A 16,765-nucleotide genomic window follows, 5' to 3' on the forward strand; every position below is an offset into this window, starting at 1 on the left:
CATCCATGACCGTGCCCTTCCCGCTGTCAAGGACGGCACCACGAGGCCCACGGGCCCAGAGCACATCCGGGGCTGAAATCGGGGTCTGCGTTGGCAGGGCTAGGATCAGCGCTACAGAACCTTACTGGTTTTGGGGAGGCCAATCCGCAGCCACGTCCAGGCAATCCAAACGTCAACTGCGATGGTCGGATTCGCGCACCAAGGCCTGCGTGGGGGTTCGACTGGTGTGGCAGTTGTGGCAGTTGTGGCAGGGACACATGGAAAAGGTGGGCTTGGTTGGCCATTTCGACGGTAGGCCAACAGGCTGGCAACTGGCCACGAACGGGCTGGCCACGCGTGAACTTGTTAGTCGACCAGACTAGAGCATTGACTGCGCTGGCAAACGAGAGATGATTGTCAGGCACACGGCAGCAGTAGCAGCAGTAGCAGCAGCAGCAGTGTCCATCTTGCACGCTTGCTGCTGCTAGTGCAGGTACTTTCCTGGCCGTCAAGCAGATGTACCACGCAAGGAAATCTGGGGCATCGATGACCATCTCTGGAGCCCAGATGTTGTCACGGTTTGAGGCTTGTAAGGATGGGCAGGCCATTTGTTCATATTACCTAGTCTACCTAATAAGGGACTTATTACTGCCCTGCATGCAGCTCGAGTTCGTCGTGCACCACAGCTTGACAGAACCTGTCCCCCCACTGCAGTAGCGAATGGCTCGCAAGAGCAGTCGCTGGTTTCAGGAAAGGCAGAGTCATGCCGGCCTGTCTGCCTGTCAGCCAGTCCTCTCATCCGGGGCAATCACCTCTCTCGGCACTGATTTGGTGGTGGTGTCTCCATTCCATTCCATTCCGTCGCGACTGGCCGATCCCACCGATGACTGCATCGCACTAATACATAGTAGCTGGGGACAGCGTTGCGTACTCGCGCAGAGTAATCTGATCTGCGATCCGAAAGGCAATTCGACCCTCGCAACGCCCTCGCTCCCAGCATCGATCTTCCTCGTTCACAACCCCTACCCTTCGTCCCAACCTCCCGGTCCAAGACTCCAAACGCATGACTGTCAAAAATTGCCCTATCACACTTGAGACAGGCGCCCCAGGGTTCGCCCGTCCTGCCCCGTCCTGCCCTGTCCTCCCGGCTGCCGGCCTCTCTCTTTGCGGCCGCCAGCTCATCTGCTCATCTGAACGTTCGAGCTTTATGACGTGCACCCGGCACTCCGAGCGCCCTCGTTGAGTGACACCTCACACTATCTAACTGCTACCGCTGCAGCAGGCGTTGACGGGGTCCCGCCGTTACTCTTGTGCCTGTGCCTGTACTTTGTTGCTTGTGCCTGCCTGCCTGCTGCTTGTTCCTTTTTTTTTTTTGGTGGTGGTGGCATGTGTTGGATTGAAACTACCCCGGCTCAGTAGCCAAATTTAGTCGCTGCCAGACATCACTCTCACACCAAGGCACCTTCATGAATTCAACGGCCGCATGAATACGGGGGCTCGACATCCAAGCTGTCGACATGAGTCGAGATAAGGACAGGAGGAAAGGCTTCTGGAGGTCCCTTTTCCGTACAAAGTCAACAGCAGCCCGCCACGGCGGCGGCGGCGGCGGTGCCTTCTCGGTAAGGATACCTGCAACCAACCTCACTCCATCCCCACCTCGCCTGTCGCATAATGCGACAGCGCTCATCCCATGCCCTATACCCTATGCCCCTGCGCCGTGCGACTTGGATGCTGACCCAGCTTGCGAAAAGGACACCGAAGATAATGGCGTGGTCGAAGGTGAGAGGCTGAAGCTGCGCCCGCGCAGGGCAAGTGAGGGTGACAACCTGCGCGACCCTTCAAGGCACTTCGAGCCCGCCCACAGCTCTCAGCCTCACGCTCAGTCACGTAATCGGCTCAAGCGCCCCATCTCTGACCCTCCTCCGCCAAAGGGAAAAGGACGACAGATGCCCAATGGGAATGGACCTTACAGCCCGCCCCACACTCTGACAGAATGGCCACCGTCCGGGTGCGCCAGCGACGAGGAGCTCAACCTCGGCCATGCAATGGAGCTCATATGTCGAGGTGTTCCTGCGCACAAGGGCTACAAGAGGCCCATACCACACCTTGCCGACCACTTCTACTCAACCTATGCCACAACAGCCGGCAACCGAGGCGACGGCACCGATGGCGTCAACCAGCACGATTCCATGACCCAACTCATGACCATGAGGCTGCAAGGGCCCGGGCCAGCCACTTACCCCTGGGAGACCATAGAGCAACCCAGCTTCTCTTTTCATTTTGGCCAGCGCCCTGGTACCGTAACCTTGAATCACTGGGCGTCCACTGCGAGCGCCTACCCTCCCGCGCTCAACATACGCGATTCTGGCGTGCAGCCTCGGGACGTGGACCTAGTCCGCATATTTGGCAGGCTAAGGGATCTGGAGGGTGGCCTCGAGGACGACGACCTAGAGTACATGTACAAGAATCTGTACAGGAGGCTTCTCAAAGATCCGGACCGCATGCTCAGCCCTCACAAAACACTCGACAAGCAAATCACCGATCTCATCCTCGTTCTTTCCCGGCCTGACCATTGGATCGACTTCTCGAACCCAAAAAATCACATCATTACCAGATTTATTTTCGACACAGGACACGCGAACCACGACCAATACGTCAAATTCTTTCACCAGCTCCTTCTGAGCATGGAGCTGGATCTGAGGATACACTCCAGGCAGCACTCGGATTGGGCCAAGGAGAAGCTATTGGAGCAGCTCCCTCCTCCTATACGGTGGAATCTGGCCCTTTCAAGGCGATGGCGGGATAACGTGAGGATAGAGGCGTACGGCAACACGCCAGATCAAGGTACGCGAGGGTCTCTTTACACCCGGGGAAGGGGTGGGTTTCGGATGAATATCACTAACTCGCCTCTAGTCAAGCTGCGCTTCAAACTCAAGCGACGCCAGGTGAAAATGATCAAGCGATTCGCGCAGATGATGAAATGGCCCAACCTAGCCGAGACCCTCGCATCGTTGAGACAGGGAGATCAGGCCTCGGGCCTCGATGCTGTCAGCTCCCACGCCATGGCCTTCTTCAGCGGCCTTGTCCTACCAGGAGTAAGGGATCGAGGCCCATTCACAAGCTCCCACGTACACAACGCATTGCTGACACTGAATAGCCTACCTTTCCCTTCATCATGATGAACGCCCTGATTGACATCGATCCCGACGAGGCCACCGACGACCTAGCGCTACTCATCCACCTCAACCCCAACTGCGGTTTCCAGTACCGCAACAGCTACACTTACTGGACCTCATCTTCGATAGTCGGCAAGGTACTGGGCCCGACCTGCCTCGAAGTCGCCGGCTGGGTCGGTCCCGCGAGGCCAACCCCACACCTCAAGCGCTCGCAGATTGCACGAATCCGGTCCCGGCGGCCCCGGCAACGCCTCAGGGTCAACGATGTGACCTCGATGTCCGAACGATCCGACCCACTAGGCCCGCCCACCGAGGTCTTCCCCGTCAAGGAGTACGAGCTAGTGCATCCCGAGGTCGACGACATCGTCGACACCGTGCGCATCGAGATGTTCACCCTGAAACCGTGCGCGGACAGGGCAGGGGAGCCCGGGCCGAAGTGGTTCGACGCTGCGATCCAGTTCGCCATCGATGGCGTCTCGTGGCCGCTGAGGCTGACATACGACGTGAGCTTCATCCACGCCTGGCCGTGCACGGACGGGCCCCACCCGCTGTTCTTCGACTACGCGCACCAAACCGTCAAGGTGGACGAGATCATCGAGATCCGCGACTGGGCCGGGCTCTATGGGCCGAAGAGCAGGGCGCGGCTGGACGGCAACGGTGTCGAGCCTGGGTCGCGCAGCGAGTCGGAGTCGCCTGCGGGAGAGGGGTCGTCGAAGGGCGTGCCCCTGGCGAATGGGCACGCCAACGGAAATGGATATGACAGGGAAGATGACGACGAAAAGGTCTTGGTAATTGAGGCGTTTGGCGTGCCCGACAATGAGGTTCTCGCGCGTGCATGGTGTGCTCATTGGGGAATGAGCGCCATCGTAGCGGTGATCGGAAAGACTTGGTAAGATCACCAGAACAGAAATGGCCCAAGAAACAGGACAGACCGCTAACAGCCACGGTGTAGCATGGCATGTGCCATCCGGGAGGCCTACGCAGCAGCGTTGACAGTGGTCATCCTCGTGGACGACCAGAGCGCTGAGTATGACGACTGACGGCCGACAAACCAGAGCATTGTGTGTGTGTGTGTGTGTGTGTGTGTGTGATGTTCTGAGCGGACGATCTCACGAAAATGACGTCCCGAACCAGCTGAACGAATTAATGACGCATCTGACGGGGCGACCGAGTGAAAAAAGGCTCCCAGGAAGAGGTCACTGTAAACTTGGCCCTGTGATTTTCTCTATTTATGCATGGTCTCATGCATTCAGGAAGGGTTGGAAAATCGGGTATTGTATTGGATCTAGACGGCGCTGCCCAATACCCTCTGTATGGAAAGGAATGGTCGGGGGCGGAGTTAATTGGGCTGCTTAAATTGCTTGACCGCGTGGTCATTGACTGTATTCCGTGTTGTGCGGGAGGGATTTGAGAGAAGGATATGGCGAGAGGCAATGCCACGACTCTCATCTGTATGCAGGCACAAGACTAAGAGTGTACTTGTAACGTGCCCAGTAGCATATAGAAGGCAACAGGAAATGTCTGTCCTCTCCACAAAGGAGTATACCTCCCAGGGTCCGCCTGCCCCAAACTTCTCCTCAGACATTATATTTATGGATACAGTTATTCAAGACAGATGCTCAAAATATTTGCTAACATCACTGCTGAGCACTTGTAGCTTACCTATCTCACACTACTCCCTACAAATTACTCAAGCGGTTGTTGTCCTACACATGGGTTTACGAGTGTTGTCTTCGGAAGTTGGGTATTGTGCACTTTCTATATGAAGGTGGTTCACTACATGCGTACGGTACGTAGAAGCTGTGGCCATGAAGCAGAAACTCGAGAAAAACTTGTAGTACTGCAGAGCAGTCACTATTTTCTGATCGGATGAGTATATGATATGCAAAAAAACAAGAAGCGCAAAATTAAGCGACATCCTTTGAAGGAGGCAGAATGTGTTGGTTCTATGTAGTTCTCTCCAGTGGTCTGCTTGGACAGATAGAGGACCCTTGGGGGGCTGCACCAAAAACCCGAGACCGAAATTCGGGTATGATGCAACATGTTGAAAAGTAAAGCACGCTCCTCCGTACCTGCAGCATCCAGCAGTCAGACCAGCTCTCCACAACCTCAAGGCCACGCTCGCAGCTTTGGCAGCATGGTCCTGGAGACATCGGCCGCCCTCCCATAACTCTCCTCCTCAACACTCAGTCATACACTCGACGATGGCGTCCCTACTCATCGTCATCTTCGTTGTCGAGCTGGCCATCGCTGTTGTGAACAGCATCGGCGCAGCAACCATCAACGACCTGGTGAGTATTGGACATGCTCACCACCCACAATCCTCGTTGTTACCCGTGATGATATGGTGGTCCCAGACTCGGTGGCGTGTGTGGCCTGACTGACGTGTTGCTCCTCCCACCTAGCTATGGAAGCTCTACATCGCGACCCCGCTGGGCACCTCGAAGCAGATCCGCGACCAGCGCGAGCTACAAGCACGATACCTCGCGGTGCGGAAGGACCTCAACGCTACGAGCAGCCAGGATGAGTTTGCCAAGTGGGCAAAGCTTCGGAGGCAGCATGACAAGATGCTGGAGGAGCTGGAGAAGATGAGTGCGTTTCCCCCTTCCCGGTTCACCGACCTCCCGCCGTCCCCGCCGTCCCCGACGAGAACACCCACATGTTCACCGGGGGCCCGGGCAGTGCGGCGCATGGTAGCATGTTCCAGTGACGAGAGATGCTGACGGGACATCCAAATCCATAGAGACCGGCATTGACGGCTCCAAGGCGGCCTTCGACAAGACCGTCAGTTCGGCGCGGTGGCTCGGCACGTCTGGACTGCGCTACTTCCTCCCGTTCTGGTACTCCAAGACGCCCATGTTCTGGCTGCCTCACGGCTGGTTCCCATACTACGCCGAGTGGATCATCTCGTTCCCGCGGGCACCGATGGGCAGCGTCAGCGTCGCGTCGTGGCAGCTTGCGTGCACGGGGGTGATCACGCTGGTGGCAGATACAATCACGGCCATCGTCAGCCTGGCAGCGGCGGCAATGCAGAGCAAGGGCAAGCAGGCCGAGAAACCCGTCAAGGCTACAGCCGACTCTACGAGTTCACAGGGGGAGAAGGACGGCAGCAAAAAGGAGTTATAGTAATCTGCATGGCTATTCTGTAAACTGGGGTAGTTGTTCTAGACGTGGACACACGACGAATGTCTGTCTCTCAGCAATTTTGACGCAGAGTTCTTCATAGCCGGAGCTGAAACTCAGCAACACGAAGTGAGATGACTCTTGGCAGAGTGCTTGGGCTCGTTCTGGGCAACACTTTGACTCTAACAACCACTGAGGAAAAAGATTGCTAAAGCTTCGAAAGTGCCCACATCCATCCTGGGGATGTTTGGTCCTGTCTGGTTCTCGGCGGGCCGTGCTGGCCTGCTGAGAGCCGCAGGCTGAATTCTCAACCGACCTACCGTGGTGCTCGTCCACCTTCAAGTCAAAGTCTAAAGACTCAGAAGGGTTCGAAAGCGAAATGACCAGTGTTCACAGGACAGAGGCCGTGAAAGGCTGGTTCTGGCAAGCAGAATATGCAGTTGGTATGTGAAGGACTGAAGGACAAATGCCTGATGAATTTTTGCGCTTCTCGAATTTTGTAACCTCTCGGGAAGCCCCACTATCGGAGCTACCTGGCTTAGCGCCACCTGAACATTCCCATACCTGTCAAGATCGGCACTCATACCCCGGCTGGCTGGCAAACGTCCCTGTGCTTGTGCTATGAAATACGACCACGGTTTCGCTGTCATGAACACCTTTGCTATTTCCTTGCGTCACAACACCACAACTTCCGTTCAGCAGCAGCAGCCATGGCCACAATATCATGGGGGACGTGAGTAGCCACCCTCCAGACGGTGCCATTCGCACACCCGCAAATACGCAGACTAACAAACCCACCCACGCTGCAGTATCAAGTCCCTGGTCATCTTCTTCGGGCCAATGCTGCTCCCCAAGGCCATAACCTGGTTCAACGCCGCGCGCGCAGCACAGCGCAACCCAAAGCAGCCCACCCGGCCCCTCCCCACCCGCACCCTCGCCGCCATCCTCCTCCTCGCCACGGCCGCCCTGCTCCTCGCCGCGAGCACCCTCCCCATCCTAGCCCCCGAGAACGTCTTCGCCGTCACGCGCTCGAACCCAACCTCGTCCAACAACCTGATCCTGTCGCGGCTCTCGTCGCTGCGCGCCCTGACGCCCCGGGACAACGTCCTACACGCCAAGTTCGAGTCGCGCGCCTCCAAGCTGCTCTACTACAAGTACGGCCCGGACGCCCTCATCGACTGCCCCTTCTGCAACTCCAACGACCCCACCACCTACCTCCTGTACGCCGCCCCCGCCGTCGCGGCCGTCCACCTGTCCAACGCCCTCCTCCTCGGCGCGGCCACCTCGGCGGCGCTGACGGGCAAGGCCGGCGCCCAGTGGCGCGCGCTGGCCTCTTATGCGGCGGCTGGCGCCGCCGCGCTGGACCTGTACCTCCTGTCGACGTGGGACCACCAGGCGGGCAACGAGAAGGCCCGCGTGCTGGGGGAGGTGACCTTCTACTTCTGGCGGGCGCGCGCGCTGCGGCACCTGGGGCTCGCGGCGCTGGACGTGCTCGTCGCGGGCGCGCTGTGGCTGAGCGGCACGCGGCGCATGTTCCCCGTGCCGCCGACGGTCTCGGAGCGCATCGACGCCGTCGTCACGGGGCTGGCCAAGACGAGGAACCAGCTGCACGCCGCGGGGGTCATCAAGAACACCACCGCCCGCGACGGGGAGCTGCGGGCCGCCGAGGCGAGGTACTGGGCGCACGAGGCCATCATCATGTCCGAGGCCATGGAGAGCGAGGAGGTCGTGGGGAGCATGCGGGACGCCGTGGAGAACAAGCGTGTCGACCTCGACAACATCGGGCATGTTGCCGAGACGTATGCTCGCGATGTGTTGCAGCAGGCCATGACGTGATGGGTCTATATAGAGTTTAGACAGACAGACAGACAGACGGAAAACACCACAATCGTCGCTGCGTAACAGCAGTTTTCAGACAATCTTCTTTCAACGTGACCAATACATTGGACTCCATATCGCGGCCGCGATGATATTTTTGCCCCGAGCCCAGGGCGCTGGTCTAAGTCCGTCCCGTACATGCTGCTCTTTCGCTCTCTGTTGTGCCCCAACGCCAACAGTATGCCATTAAAATATGTTGGTATTCTTCAAGAAGCCTCTAAGGAACTGCGATGCACACCGTCTAACCCTTGCCGCCATCTGGCTTTGGTACGTTTATCGCCGGCCCTGTGCTACTCGACACGCTCCCTTTCCTCGAGTCGCTGCCTAGGGTGTCGATCGGCCTCCCCTCCTCCACGCTGCGCTCGAGGAAGCCCGCCCAGAGGTCTGCCAGAGATTCCTTGCCGGAGGAGGGCGCATTTTCGGAGAAGAACTCGGTGCTGAGTGATGGGGTGCTAGGCGTCCGGTGGAACGGCGAGACTGGGAGCCGGAGGGTGCTGTTTGAGGCGCCGGGGCGGGCGAGGCCTGCTTGTTCCTTCTGCTCGTCTGTCCAGGCGAGGTAGCCGGCGATGACTTGCAGGATCTGGAACCTCTTGGGGTCTGACCGGTCTAGCGAGAGGAATTGCAGAAAGTAATTTGTGATGATTTGCCTTGGCGCGTGGTGTCAGCATGAGGTCCTCGGGGTGATGGCAATGTGATATGTGGGCTTACCTGTCCACCTGCTCGTCTGGCTTCGTTTTCTTCAGATACCGTAGAGCCTTTGTGAGGTGATCGTTGAGTATGATGCCCTCGTGCCTCAGCTTGCCAATGAGCAGGTTCTTCTCCCTGACCTCCTTCTCGAAGGGGGCTGTTCTTTCCAGCTCTTTCGTCAGTCTCTCCTTGGCCTCTTCGGCTTCCGCCACCTTGCTGTCGGCCTCCTCCACCCGCTTCTTCATCTCTTGGATTTGCTCTTCCGAAGACTCGACGAGGTCTCTCAGCTCTTTCCTCCTTGCATCTTGGATTTCTTGCAGAGCCCTTTGTAAACCGTCGATGGTCTGGAGGGAGCTGTCCCTCTCCTCGGCGGCTGTCTCGTAGGCCTCTCTGATTGATGACAGCTGCTCCTCGAGATCTGTCACCTTCTCCGTGAGGCTCTCCCGGACCTGTCGCTCCTCCATGGCGATGACTTCCCACTCGCCCATGGCGCTGCTTGTAGACTCCAGCTCGCTCCTGAAGTGCTGCACCTGCCTCGCCATGTCGTCCTTCTCTTTGAGCCAGTTCTGCTGCGACAGGTTGTTCCGGCTCCTCAGGGTCGCCAGCTCGCGATTTGATTCTTGCAGCTCGTCCGTCAGCCTGGCTATCTCCTCCTCGTGGGAGGAGTCGCCCTTCTGTAGCTCCTCATTTTGCGCCTCGAGCTCTTCGATGCGCTGGTTGGCCTCTTCCAGCTCCGCCCTGTCTCTCTTCAGGCGGTCGCCGAGCGTCTGCTTGATCTTCTCGACCCTCCCCAGCAGCGTCTGGTACTGCTCCTCGGCTTGCTCCTTCGCAGACTCGGTTTCCTCGAGGTCCGCCTTCAGCTTGCCTACTTCGGAGGTGTGGGATTCTTGTATCGTCTCGAGCTGCTTCCGCAGTTGCTCCACCTCCTTGCGGAGGGCTTCTCGCTCTTCCGACATGGCCTCTAGCTTTGCGCTCGTGTCGCTCGTGGTTGTCGCTTGGCTCAGATGGGGGGTGGATGAGACAGGATGACCGTTCCCAGACGGCGCTCGTACATGTCCGTTCCCTTGCGCTTCGGGGGCTGTCGCCGAGGCTGAAGGTAACTTCTGGTTTTCCTTTCTGGTATCACTACTCTCTGTCTGTCATGTATACATGTCAGAAGCAGGCACTAATGGTGCGAACGAGCCACTGCAGCCTTGTGGGAGGGCGACCCTTGCTGGAGGTACCCGCGGTCCAGGCCCATGAGCCACTGTGCTATGTGTCCAGGAGCTCGGGTCCGCGAGGTGGGAGTGGGTCTGGTCCTCTCTGGGTCGGGTCGTGCTTCTCAGACTCACCACCGGGGTGTCAGGCTCCTCGTCGCCCGACAATTCTCTGTTGCTGTCTCGAGGACTGGGCTCGGCCGTGCCTGTGCCATCGTTGGCGCTGCTGGTGTCGAGCGCCTTCTTGGGCTTGTTCTTCTTGTTCTTCTTCTTTTTGGAGCTGGCGGCTTGGCCCTGAGCTGCTGTAATCGCATCGTGTGGGGCCGCCGAAGACATGATATCAATTGGGACGCATGCGTCTCAAAACGGAGGGCATTGGGTCGATTGCTTCAGAGCGTCGGTCGAGTTGCGGGTGCTTGTTGCCAGGTTCCATATCCACACCAGTGCCACCTTTCGGGCCTGGGCCCAGGGTGCACGCACCGGAACCCGGGAGCCTGCTTGTTAGTGGCTTCTCTCTGGGGGCGTCAGCTCATTGGCCAGGGGACCGTAGCGGGCCTGGCGCGTGGGTGGCCCGCCGGCTCGGCGTACATAGCCCTTTCGTGTCGGTGCAGGAATTTTTGCTGATTTTCTTCTCTTCCTTCCTCACATATTTCCACCTTCGCCAACCCAGAGCTCGCTGTAGTCTACACACATGAGCTCTGTTGCATTCACTGAATGTTGCGAAGCAGATCGATATTCGCACTTATAATCCTGATGACTGTCCGAGACTTTGTGTCTCCAGTGGACTCCTTAGGTTCGCTTGTGCGAGATATGACAATTTGAATATCTACGAGGCTACTGCAATCCTTAGACATGAAGTGATAATACTATAGCCGGCCGACTCGACGTCGAAAAATTACGCCTTGGTCCTTCTCGTCTTCCTGGGTGTCTCTGTTGTAGCGGCAGCCTTCTGAGGCGTCTTTGCAGGCCGGCCCCTCCCTCTGGCGGGCTTCTTGGCTGGCGTGGCCTCTGCCTCCGCCTCTGCCTTCTCGACAGTGTTCTCCTCAGCAGCGTCCTTAGCAGGGGCAGCCTCGGGCTCGGGCTCGGCCGCAGGTGGTGCCTCAATCGCCTTTGGCTGCTCCTGTCCTGCGATGGCCTTTGCCTCAGTGACAGATTTGAGTTCTGGTGCGTTGAACTCATAACCCAAGGCCTCGAGCTTCTTCGCTCTGGCGGCGCGCTTCTTGTTCTCGCGCTTGATGCTCCTCTCCCACTGCTTCTCAAGCTTCGGCCGCTCCATCTCCTTGCCCTGCATCTTGTTCCATGGTATCGACTAGAGATGAAGGTCAGTTGAGCCGGCCATGGCGAACTAGGAGATGGGGAACGCACCTTGAACCTCTTGTTGGATCCCTTGAACAGGTCCTTGTGGACCTGGTCTTTCGGAATGACACTGCACTTGAGAATGTGTCCAAAAAGTAGATAGTTCTGCGCAGATGTAAGTAGTCACTCGCAGCCAAAGAACAATATCAAAAAGCACGGCGCTTGACTTACGTCCATGGTCTTGGCCACAATCTCAGCAGTGCTGGCCTCCTCGAATTCCACGAATGCAAAGTGCTTCGCCCTGCCAGTCTTCTTGTTCCTAGACACCCTCAAGTTGCGGATAGGGCCGAACTGGGAGAAGTAGTTCTTCATCTCGTGCTCGTAGAAACCGTGGGGCAGACGACCAATGTAGATGACTCCAGTCTCCTCCTTTTCCTTGGAAGCAGCAGCCTTGAGTGCCTTCTTCTCCTTCTTCTCCTTCTTGGTAAGCGCCTTGGAGACGTCGGGGATGAGGCCCACATCCTGCCCTTCCTCGAAGGTGATCACACCAGAAGCTTGCTCGTCCTCGTCTCCGCTGTCGACAGCCTGGACGAGGGCCTTGGTCTGCTCGTCAACCTCCTCGTCAGATGAGGCCTGATCCTCATCGGCGGCGTCGTTTTGGGCCTTATCCTCGACCTCTTGGGCCACATTCTTCTTTTCCTCGACAATTTGCTCAGGCTCAGCCTTCTTGGCCGCCTTCTTTGCAGATTTGGCCGGCGTTGCCTTTGCTGGGGTTGCCTTTGCTGCTGGGGTTGCCTTGGCCGGAGTTGCCTTTGCTGGGGCTGCCTTGGCCGGGGTCTTCTTCGGGGTCTTCTCCTGCTTGGCCTTGGGCTTGGGGGCAGGAGTCTCGTCGGCTTCCTTTGACGCAGACTTTGGGGTCTCCTTGGCGGCGGACTTCGCGGCAGACTTTGGGGCGGGCTTGGGCGTCTCCTTGCTGGCAGCCTTCGGGGTTTCCTTGGGCGCGGACTTGGGAGTGGCCTTGCTGGCGGGCTTCGGGGTCTCCGCTACGGCAGGCTTGGGAGTTTCCTGGGCCTTCGCGGGCGTCTTCTCCTTCTTGGGCTTTGGGGTTGCCTTCTCGGCGGCCGCTGGGGCCTCCGGGACACTGTCCTCGGCGTCGTTCTTCTTAGCCGGAGTCTTCGCCGGAGTCTTCGGCTTCCTGGCCGACTTGGGCGCCGGAGTCGAGGTCTCGGGGGCTTCGGTTGGGGTGTCCGTGACGTCCTTGGTCTTGGCTGGGGTCTTTACAGACTTTTGCTTCTTTGTGGCGGCGGGAGAGTCATCCTCGGTTGCTAAGAATCTGTAAGCACGGTTCCCTCAGTTCTGAAAGACAGGCGTGGCTCTTACCCTTGCGCTTCGTGGACCTTGGTGTCTTTGCGACCTTGGGCTTGGGCGTCTCCTCCACCGCGGCCGACTCTGCAGCCGTGGTGGCTTCTCTCTTGTTAGCAAGTTTTACGACGTGTGTTCAATTTAATCATTGACATACCCTTCGACCTTCTAGGTCGCAGTTCTACCATGCTGAGCAATAATCGACTATCAATGCCGTGTTTTCTTTGGATAGTGGTGTAATTGACAAAACCAAAAGCTGCTGTCCGTCTTTTTTTCCTCTTGAACTCAGTCCAGGTAACTTTTTCTGGCAGAATCGGGCGGTGGGGAGCTCCCCCCATCCTCCAGGGGACTAGCGGCAGACCCTTGGCGGCGGCTGGAGCAGCCGGTACCCTGTCGATTGATTTGCGCTGGCCGGAAGGCCAGCAATGCGATTTCAATTCAACCCAGATGAGGCGACGTGTTTAGCAGGGAATCAGTTAGTTACCTCGACCAACTCGCTCTCTCACCACCCTTCTTCGCTCAACGTCTCCTTGATCACCAAATCGACCCGCCCGCCCGTCCGCAGCTGCCCAGTCTCTCTTTCGGATTTCTCTTCCCCACAATCATCTACAATGGCCGACCAAGTCTCTGAAGCTCTGGAGGTGCCCCGGGAGTTCGTCAAGGATGGAGTCCAGTTCAGTACGCAACCTCCTGTCGCGCCCCAGATGGTCCCACATTGTCAAGGTGGTCGAGGCTAACATTGCATGCCTTTTAGTGACAAGGTGCCAGAAGCCTGACCAGAAGGAGTTCCTCAAGGTATGCTGCCCTCGGCAGACCAAATGTGCGACCTCCGGCTAACACACAATTGTGCAGATCTCGCAAGCAGTTGGCGTCGGCTGTCAGTAATCCCAAGAACCGCTCCATGTCGCCCCTTTGCCAACTCCCCTGCGTCGCATAAGCCTTGCAGCTACACGAAAGCCACCGCTTCGAAGCCTCGCACGCACCAAAACCCCATCGCGCGAGTTGGAACCCGTGTACTGACTCCTTCTCTCGCAGTCTTGATTATGGGCTTCGTCGGGTACATTGTGAAGCTGATACACATTCCCCTCAAGTAAGCGATTTCTTGAACTCCTCCCGGGACTGCTTGGAGCAGGGAGATCCGGGCGCTCGTAGGAATCGTGTCACGCGACTCCGACTCCCAGGAGCTCCAGGTGTCCTGAGAGAGACGGGCTTGCTCAAACGACCTATCTTGCGCATGACCATCATGGACAAAATCACTAACAAGATATTCTCTAGCAACATCCTCGTCGGCGGCGCATAGATAACGACTTCGGGTCGGGGCTACTAGGAGCGATGGACAAGATGCATGCATGCCGAGGAAGGAACGATTCAGCAGTCTCATAGCTGCGAATTCAATGAGAAATAACAGGCATCACTACGCGACACTGGCAGATAACAGTGGGCGTAAACTGACGGCGGCAACCTGGCAAAGGATACTTCATATACCATATCACAACTGTTGTGCAAGAGGGCAGCATAACAAGTAATCGATTTATCTCATGTCCCACCAACTGGAGCCTCGTCTATCCTGCTTGTGACAGTTACGGCTCAGCCTCGAGACACGTGTGGTCCAGTCCGGTGTGCGCATTCCCAAATTCTGTGCATCCGTCGCTGGTTCTCACAACCCAACGTCCAAGCACTCGCTGAGCTTCTCTGCAGCCTGGACCGCCTGTCTTACGTAAGGGCCTTCCGGTCATCTGGCTAGGCCCAACCCAGGCCCAGGGGACTCGAGCTTGACGCCAACTGAGAGCTCCAACCCAACTACACTGACCCTGACAAGGCCAGTATTTGTGCGAAAAATCAGACCAGAACCGATCAAGGTATTCGCTTGATTGGCAATCGATAATGACAGCAAAGCGTGTTGTCAGAGACTAATCTTCTGGGGAAATCATTCCCTTTCTGCGAGGGGCTCTAAGATGTGAGAAAATAAACCATGAGCATCCTGTCACGCTGCTGACTATTCTGAGGCCATTGCACTTTTGGTATTCAAGTACTAAGCCCGGGGAAGAACATGTCTAGGGCTGTCAACAGGTCAGTCGCTGAAGCTGTAAGCGAAAGCGATCCAACAGCAGCTTACGAGGCAATCTCCAAGGCCTTGACCGAATATGGGAGTCAACACGGCGAACTATTGGAAGTCGAGATCCTGGGAAAGAGCCATCCGCTCGAACCAGGGACATTTGTCCTGCAGGATGGCAATGCTATAGCCGTTTCCAAGTACGGACTCGTCCAATCTTTTTTTGTGGCAAGAAAGGTCCTTCAACGCCATGTCAGCGCCGAAAGCACCCTGTCGGCGGACGAGCTCCTCGCCGTCACGAGTGTTGTGCTTCTGATGGATCCCGAGCACCTGACGGCCGCGAACTCACGCAAGAAGCTCGCAGTCTCGGCGAGGGCCGCCTCTGAAGAAGAAATGCTGCAGGCCATGGAGAGAGACAGGTTCTTCATCGACAGTCTCCTTACCAGCCGCCTTCACAGACACACCAAATCTCCGACTCTGTGGAGCCATCGCCGCTGGCTCGTGGAGACGGCAGCGCGGCATGGCGTCCAGCACAATGTTGCTGAAAGTCTGGAGAAGGTGGTCATGGTGGCAGGCCAGAGACATCCCAGGAATTACTATGCGTGGTGCCATGCCCGCTGGCTCACCAACAATGTGCCCAAGGGTGAGAATGGCCAAGAAGGACCCGTCCTTGCGAAGCTGTTGGAACCAACAAAACGTTGGTGCTTCCAAAACCATACCGACATATCCGGCTGGTCGTACCTGTACTTCCTGCTCACGAAGCTCGACGGCGCCGCGGCCTCGGCGGTCTTTGAGGAGACCGCCAAGCTCGCAGTCTCGTTCCGGTGGACCAATGAGTCGACTTGGGTCTTTCTGAGGACGCTGGCAGCGTCAGATACCACGGGGGAGAAAGAGGCCGTACTGTTCCAGGAAACCAGGGCGGCTTTGCTGAGCAAGACTGGTGACCGTGAAGAGACATCACGTGCTCTCGTGATGGCCCAGACCTGGTTTGAGGCGAACCAACACCGGGTTTAATACGACTCTGGCGCCCAGCTTTACGGTGACGCTCTCATGTGCCACCGTATTACAAAATGATGAGACATTTCGGTTGCGAACAGTCAAATATCACAACACAGAGGACAAGGGAGCAGGAGGTCCAGATGCGGCTGAGTTTACCCCTGAATATAGCAAGACGCACTTTGTTCTGGTTCCCGCGCGGCCAGAATTGAGAGCTCGTTGGTTCATGGGCTCACATCTCGGTTGGTTGCTAGGGTAGATGGGGTGTGATGTGCTCATCTCGTGTAACAGTGGCAATGCATGGGCCTGGTTAGTAGGTAGGTAGGCTTGTCTCTCATCGAGTCCCAAGGGCATGGCAATCAAGTGCGGTTATAATATGCCTGGAGGAAGGCAAAAACGTGCGAGTCTGACGACCATGTGGTGTTTGCAAGGAAGGTCAGTCAGCTTACAACATTGGATCCGTCAAGAAAAGGCAGTCTCGTGATGCGAAGCTGTGCTATTGCTGTGGAGCTCCCGGATGTGTCTTGACGTCTGACATGACATGGACGACCCCTGACCCCATCTGTGCCCTTTTGGGCCGCACGCTTGGCGCTGGCGAGTTCTGGCCCATGGATGGATGAGCTTGGCCCATCCATGCAGCCATGATCGGCTCTAGTCTAATAAAGCATTATCGAAATTGGGGTGTCCCCTCCGAGCCGCGCCCGGAAGCAGCCCACCTGTTGTCCTTGCAGGCAAGCTGCTGCATGATTCACCGAACGGCGGTTGTGCAGGGAATATGACAAGTCGCGAAGGCCCGAATTAGAGTTCTCGTGTTGACTGTTTTTTTTTCTTCTTGTTTCCCTGTCGTGCTCAAAGAAAAAAAATCTGGAAGTGTGCCGTGCTCTCTGCTGGGGTCCCGACAAGAAAGGAAACTAGAGATGGAATTCCCCGGATGTCGAGGATCTGCAATGCCCACACGGTGCACCTCAAGTTCAGGGTCAGTGCCAAGGTCCAATTAAACATGCAGTGTCGAAGTTGCA

The 16,765-nt window shown here is 57.1% G+C and overlaps 7 protein-coding genes across 7 annotated transcripts; 5 read left to right on the forward strand and 2 right to left on the reverse strand.

Annotated features, from left to right (window-relative positions):
* The first annotated feature begins 723 nt into the window (after window positions 1-723).
* KVR01_006038 (uncharacterized protein) lies at window positions 724-4,692 on the forward strand. The gene is made up of 5 exons (XM_044783614.1): window positions 724-1,598; window positions 1,731-2,823; window positions 2,893-3,074; window positions 3,137-4,044; window positions 4,108-4,692. The coding sequence occupies exons 1-5, from the start codon at window positions 1,497-1,499 to the stop codon at window positions 4,193-4,195; spliced, it is 2,373 nt and encodes a 790-aa protein (XP_044644841.1). The 5' UTR covers window positions 724-1,496; the 3' UTR covers window positions 4,196-4,692.
* Window positions 4,693-5,227: 535 nt separating this feature from the next.
* On the forward strand, window positions 5,228-6,703 carry KVR01_006391 (uncharacterized protein). The gene is made up of 3 exons (XM_044783277.1): window positions 5,228-5,446; window positions 5,561-5,747; window positions 5,899-6,703. The coding sequence occupies exons 1-3, from the start codon at window positions 5,360-5,362 to the stop codon at window positions 6,279-6,281; spliced, it is 657 nt and encodes a 218-aa protein (XP_044645194.1). The 5' UTR covers window positions 5,228-5,359; the 3' UTR covers window positions 6,282-6,703.
* Window positions 6,704-6,988: 285 nt separating this feature from the next.
* KVR01_006013 (uncharacterized protein) lies at window positions 6,989-8,114 on the forward strand (the record flags this gene model as incomplete). Its single annotated transcript, XM_044784410.1, has 2 exons — window positions 6,989-7,011; window positions 7,088-8,114. 2 exons carry the CDS (start codon window positions 6,989-6,991, stop codon window positions 8,112-8,114), a joined length of 1,050 nt encoding a protein of 349 aa, XP_044644816.1.
* A 283-nt stretch (window positions 8,115-8,397) lies between these two features.
* On the reverse strand, window positions 8,398-10,375 carry KVR01_006487 (uncharacterized protein; the record flags this gene model as incomplete). The annotated part of the gene is made up of 3 exons (XM_044788731.1): window positions 8,398-8,803; window positions 8,865-9,979; window positions 10,175-10,375. 3 exons carry the CDS (start codon window positions 10,373-10,375, stop codon window positions 8,398-8,400), a joined length of 1,722 nt encoding a protein of 573 aa, XP_044645290.1.
* Window positions 10,376-10,698: 323 nt separating this feature from the next.
* KVR01_005862 (uncharacterized protein) lies at window positions 10,699-13,134 on the reverse strand. Its single transcript, XM_044787822.1, has 5 exons — window positions 12,855-13,134; window positions 12,716-12,799; window positions 11,567-12,660; window positions 11,405-11,500; window positions 10,699-11,348 (listed from the first exon to the last, which is right to left on the reverse strand). The coding sequence occupies exons 1-5, from the start codon at window positions 13,033-13,035 to the stop codon at window positions 10,935-10,937; spliced, it is 1,869 nt and encodes a 622-aa protein (XP_044644665.1). The 5' UTR covers window positions 13,036-13,134; the 3' UTR covers window positions 10,699-10,934.
* KVR01_005784 (translocon subunit SSS1) lies at window positions 13,124-14,247 on the forward strand. The gene is made up of 5 exons (XM_044790722.1): window positions 13,124-13,375; window positions 13,452-13,492; window positions 13,550-13,574; window positions 13,733-13,787; window positions 13,973-14,247. Exons 1-5 carry the CDS (start codon window positions 13,309-13,311, stop codon window positions 13,995-13,997), a joined length of 213 nt encoding a protein of 70 aa, XP_044644587.1. The 5' UTR covers window positions 13,124-13,308; the 3' UTR covers window positions 13,998-14,247.
* A 1-nt stretch (window position 14,248) lies between these two features.
* On the forward strand, window positions 14,249-16,217 carry KVR01_006338 (uncharacterized protein). Its single transcript, XM_044783535.1, has 2 exons — window positions 14,249-14,654; window positions 14,704-16,217. Exon 2 carries the CDS (start codon window positions 14,748-14,750, stop codon window positions 15,762-15,764), a length of 1,017 nt encoding a protein of 338 aa, XP_044645141.1. The 5' UTR covers window positions 14,249-14,654; window positions 14,704-14,747; the 3' UTR covers window positions 15,765-16,217.
* Window positions 16,218-16,765: the final 548 nt, after the last annotated feature.

This window comes from Diaporthe batatas, assembly GCF_019321695.1.
Source record: "Diaporthe batatas strain CRI 302-4 chromosome Unknown Contig00006, whole genome shotgun sequence".
In the NCBI taxonomy this organism is placed as follows: domain Eukaryota; kingdom Fungi; phylum Ascomycota; class Sordariomycetes; order Diaporthales; family Diaporthaceae; genus Diaporthe; species Diaporthe batatas.

What these genes read in the sequence shown, in the direction of transcription:
- KVR01_006038 (XM_044783614.1), top strand. Translation starts at nt 1,497, where the DNA reads ATGAGTCGAGATAAGGACAGGAGGAAAGGCTTCTGGAGGTCCCTTTTC. An exon ending in CGGCAACACGCCAGATCAAG is followed by an intron (nt 2,824 to 2,892) that starts GTACGCGAGGGT and finishes ACTCGCCTCTAG; the next exon opens with TCAAGCTGCGCTTCAAACTC. An exon ending in GCGGTGATCGGAAAGACTTG is followed by an intron (nt 4,045 to 4,107) that starts GTAAGATCACCA and finishes GCCACGGTGTAG; the next exon opens with CATGGCATGTGCCATCCGGG.
- KVR01_006391 (XM_044783277.1), top strand. Translation starts at nt 5,360, where the DNA reads ATGGCGTCCCTACTCATCGTCATCTTCGTTGTCGAGCTGGCCATCGCT. An exon ending in CAGCAACCATCAACGACCTG is followed by an intron (nt 5,447 to 5,560) that starts GTGAGTATTGGA and finishes CCTCCCACCTAG; the next exon opens with CTATGGAAGCTCTACATCGC. An exon ending in GGAGGAGCTGGAGAAGATGA is followed by an intron (nt 5,748 to 5,898) that starts GTGCGTTTCCCC and finishes CCAAATCCATAG; the next exon opens with AGACCGGCATTGACGGCTCC.
- KVR01_005862 (XM_044787822.1), bottom strand. Translation starts at nt 13,035, where the DNA reads ATGGGGGGAGCTCCCCACCGCCCGATTCTGCCAGAAAAAGTTACCTGG. An exon ending in GCGACCTAGAAGGTCGAAGG is followed by an intron (nt 12,800 to 12,854) that starts GTATGTCAATGA and finishes ACAAGAGAGAAG; the next exon opens with CCACCACGGCTGCAGAGTCG. An exon ending in TTGTGGCCAAGACCATGGAC is followed by an intron (nt 11,501 to 11,566) that starts GTAAGTCAAGCG and finishes ACATCTGCGCAG; the next exon opens with AACTATCTACTTTTTGGACA.
- KVR01_005784 (XM_044790722.1), top strand. Translation starts at nt 13,309, where the DNA reads ATGGCCGACCAAGTCTCTGAAGCTCTGGAGGTGCCCCGGGAGTTCGTC. An exon ending in CAAGGATGGAGTCCAGTTCA is followed by an intron (nt 13,376 to 13,451) that starts GTACGCAACCTC and finishes CATGCCTTTTAG; the next exon opens with TGACAAGGTGCCAGAAGCCT. An exon ending in ACCAGAAGGAGTTCCTCAAG is followed by an intron (nt 13,493 to 13,549) that starts GTATGCTGCCCT and finishes ACAATTGTGCAG; the next exon opens with ATCTCGCAAGCAGTTGGCGT.
- KVR01_006338 (XM_044783535.1), top strand. Translation starts at nt 14,748, where the DNA reads ATGTCTAGGGCTGTCAACAGGTCAGTCGCTGAAGCTGTAAGCGAAAGC.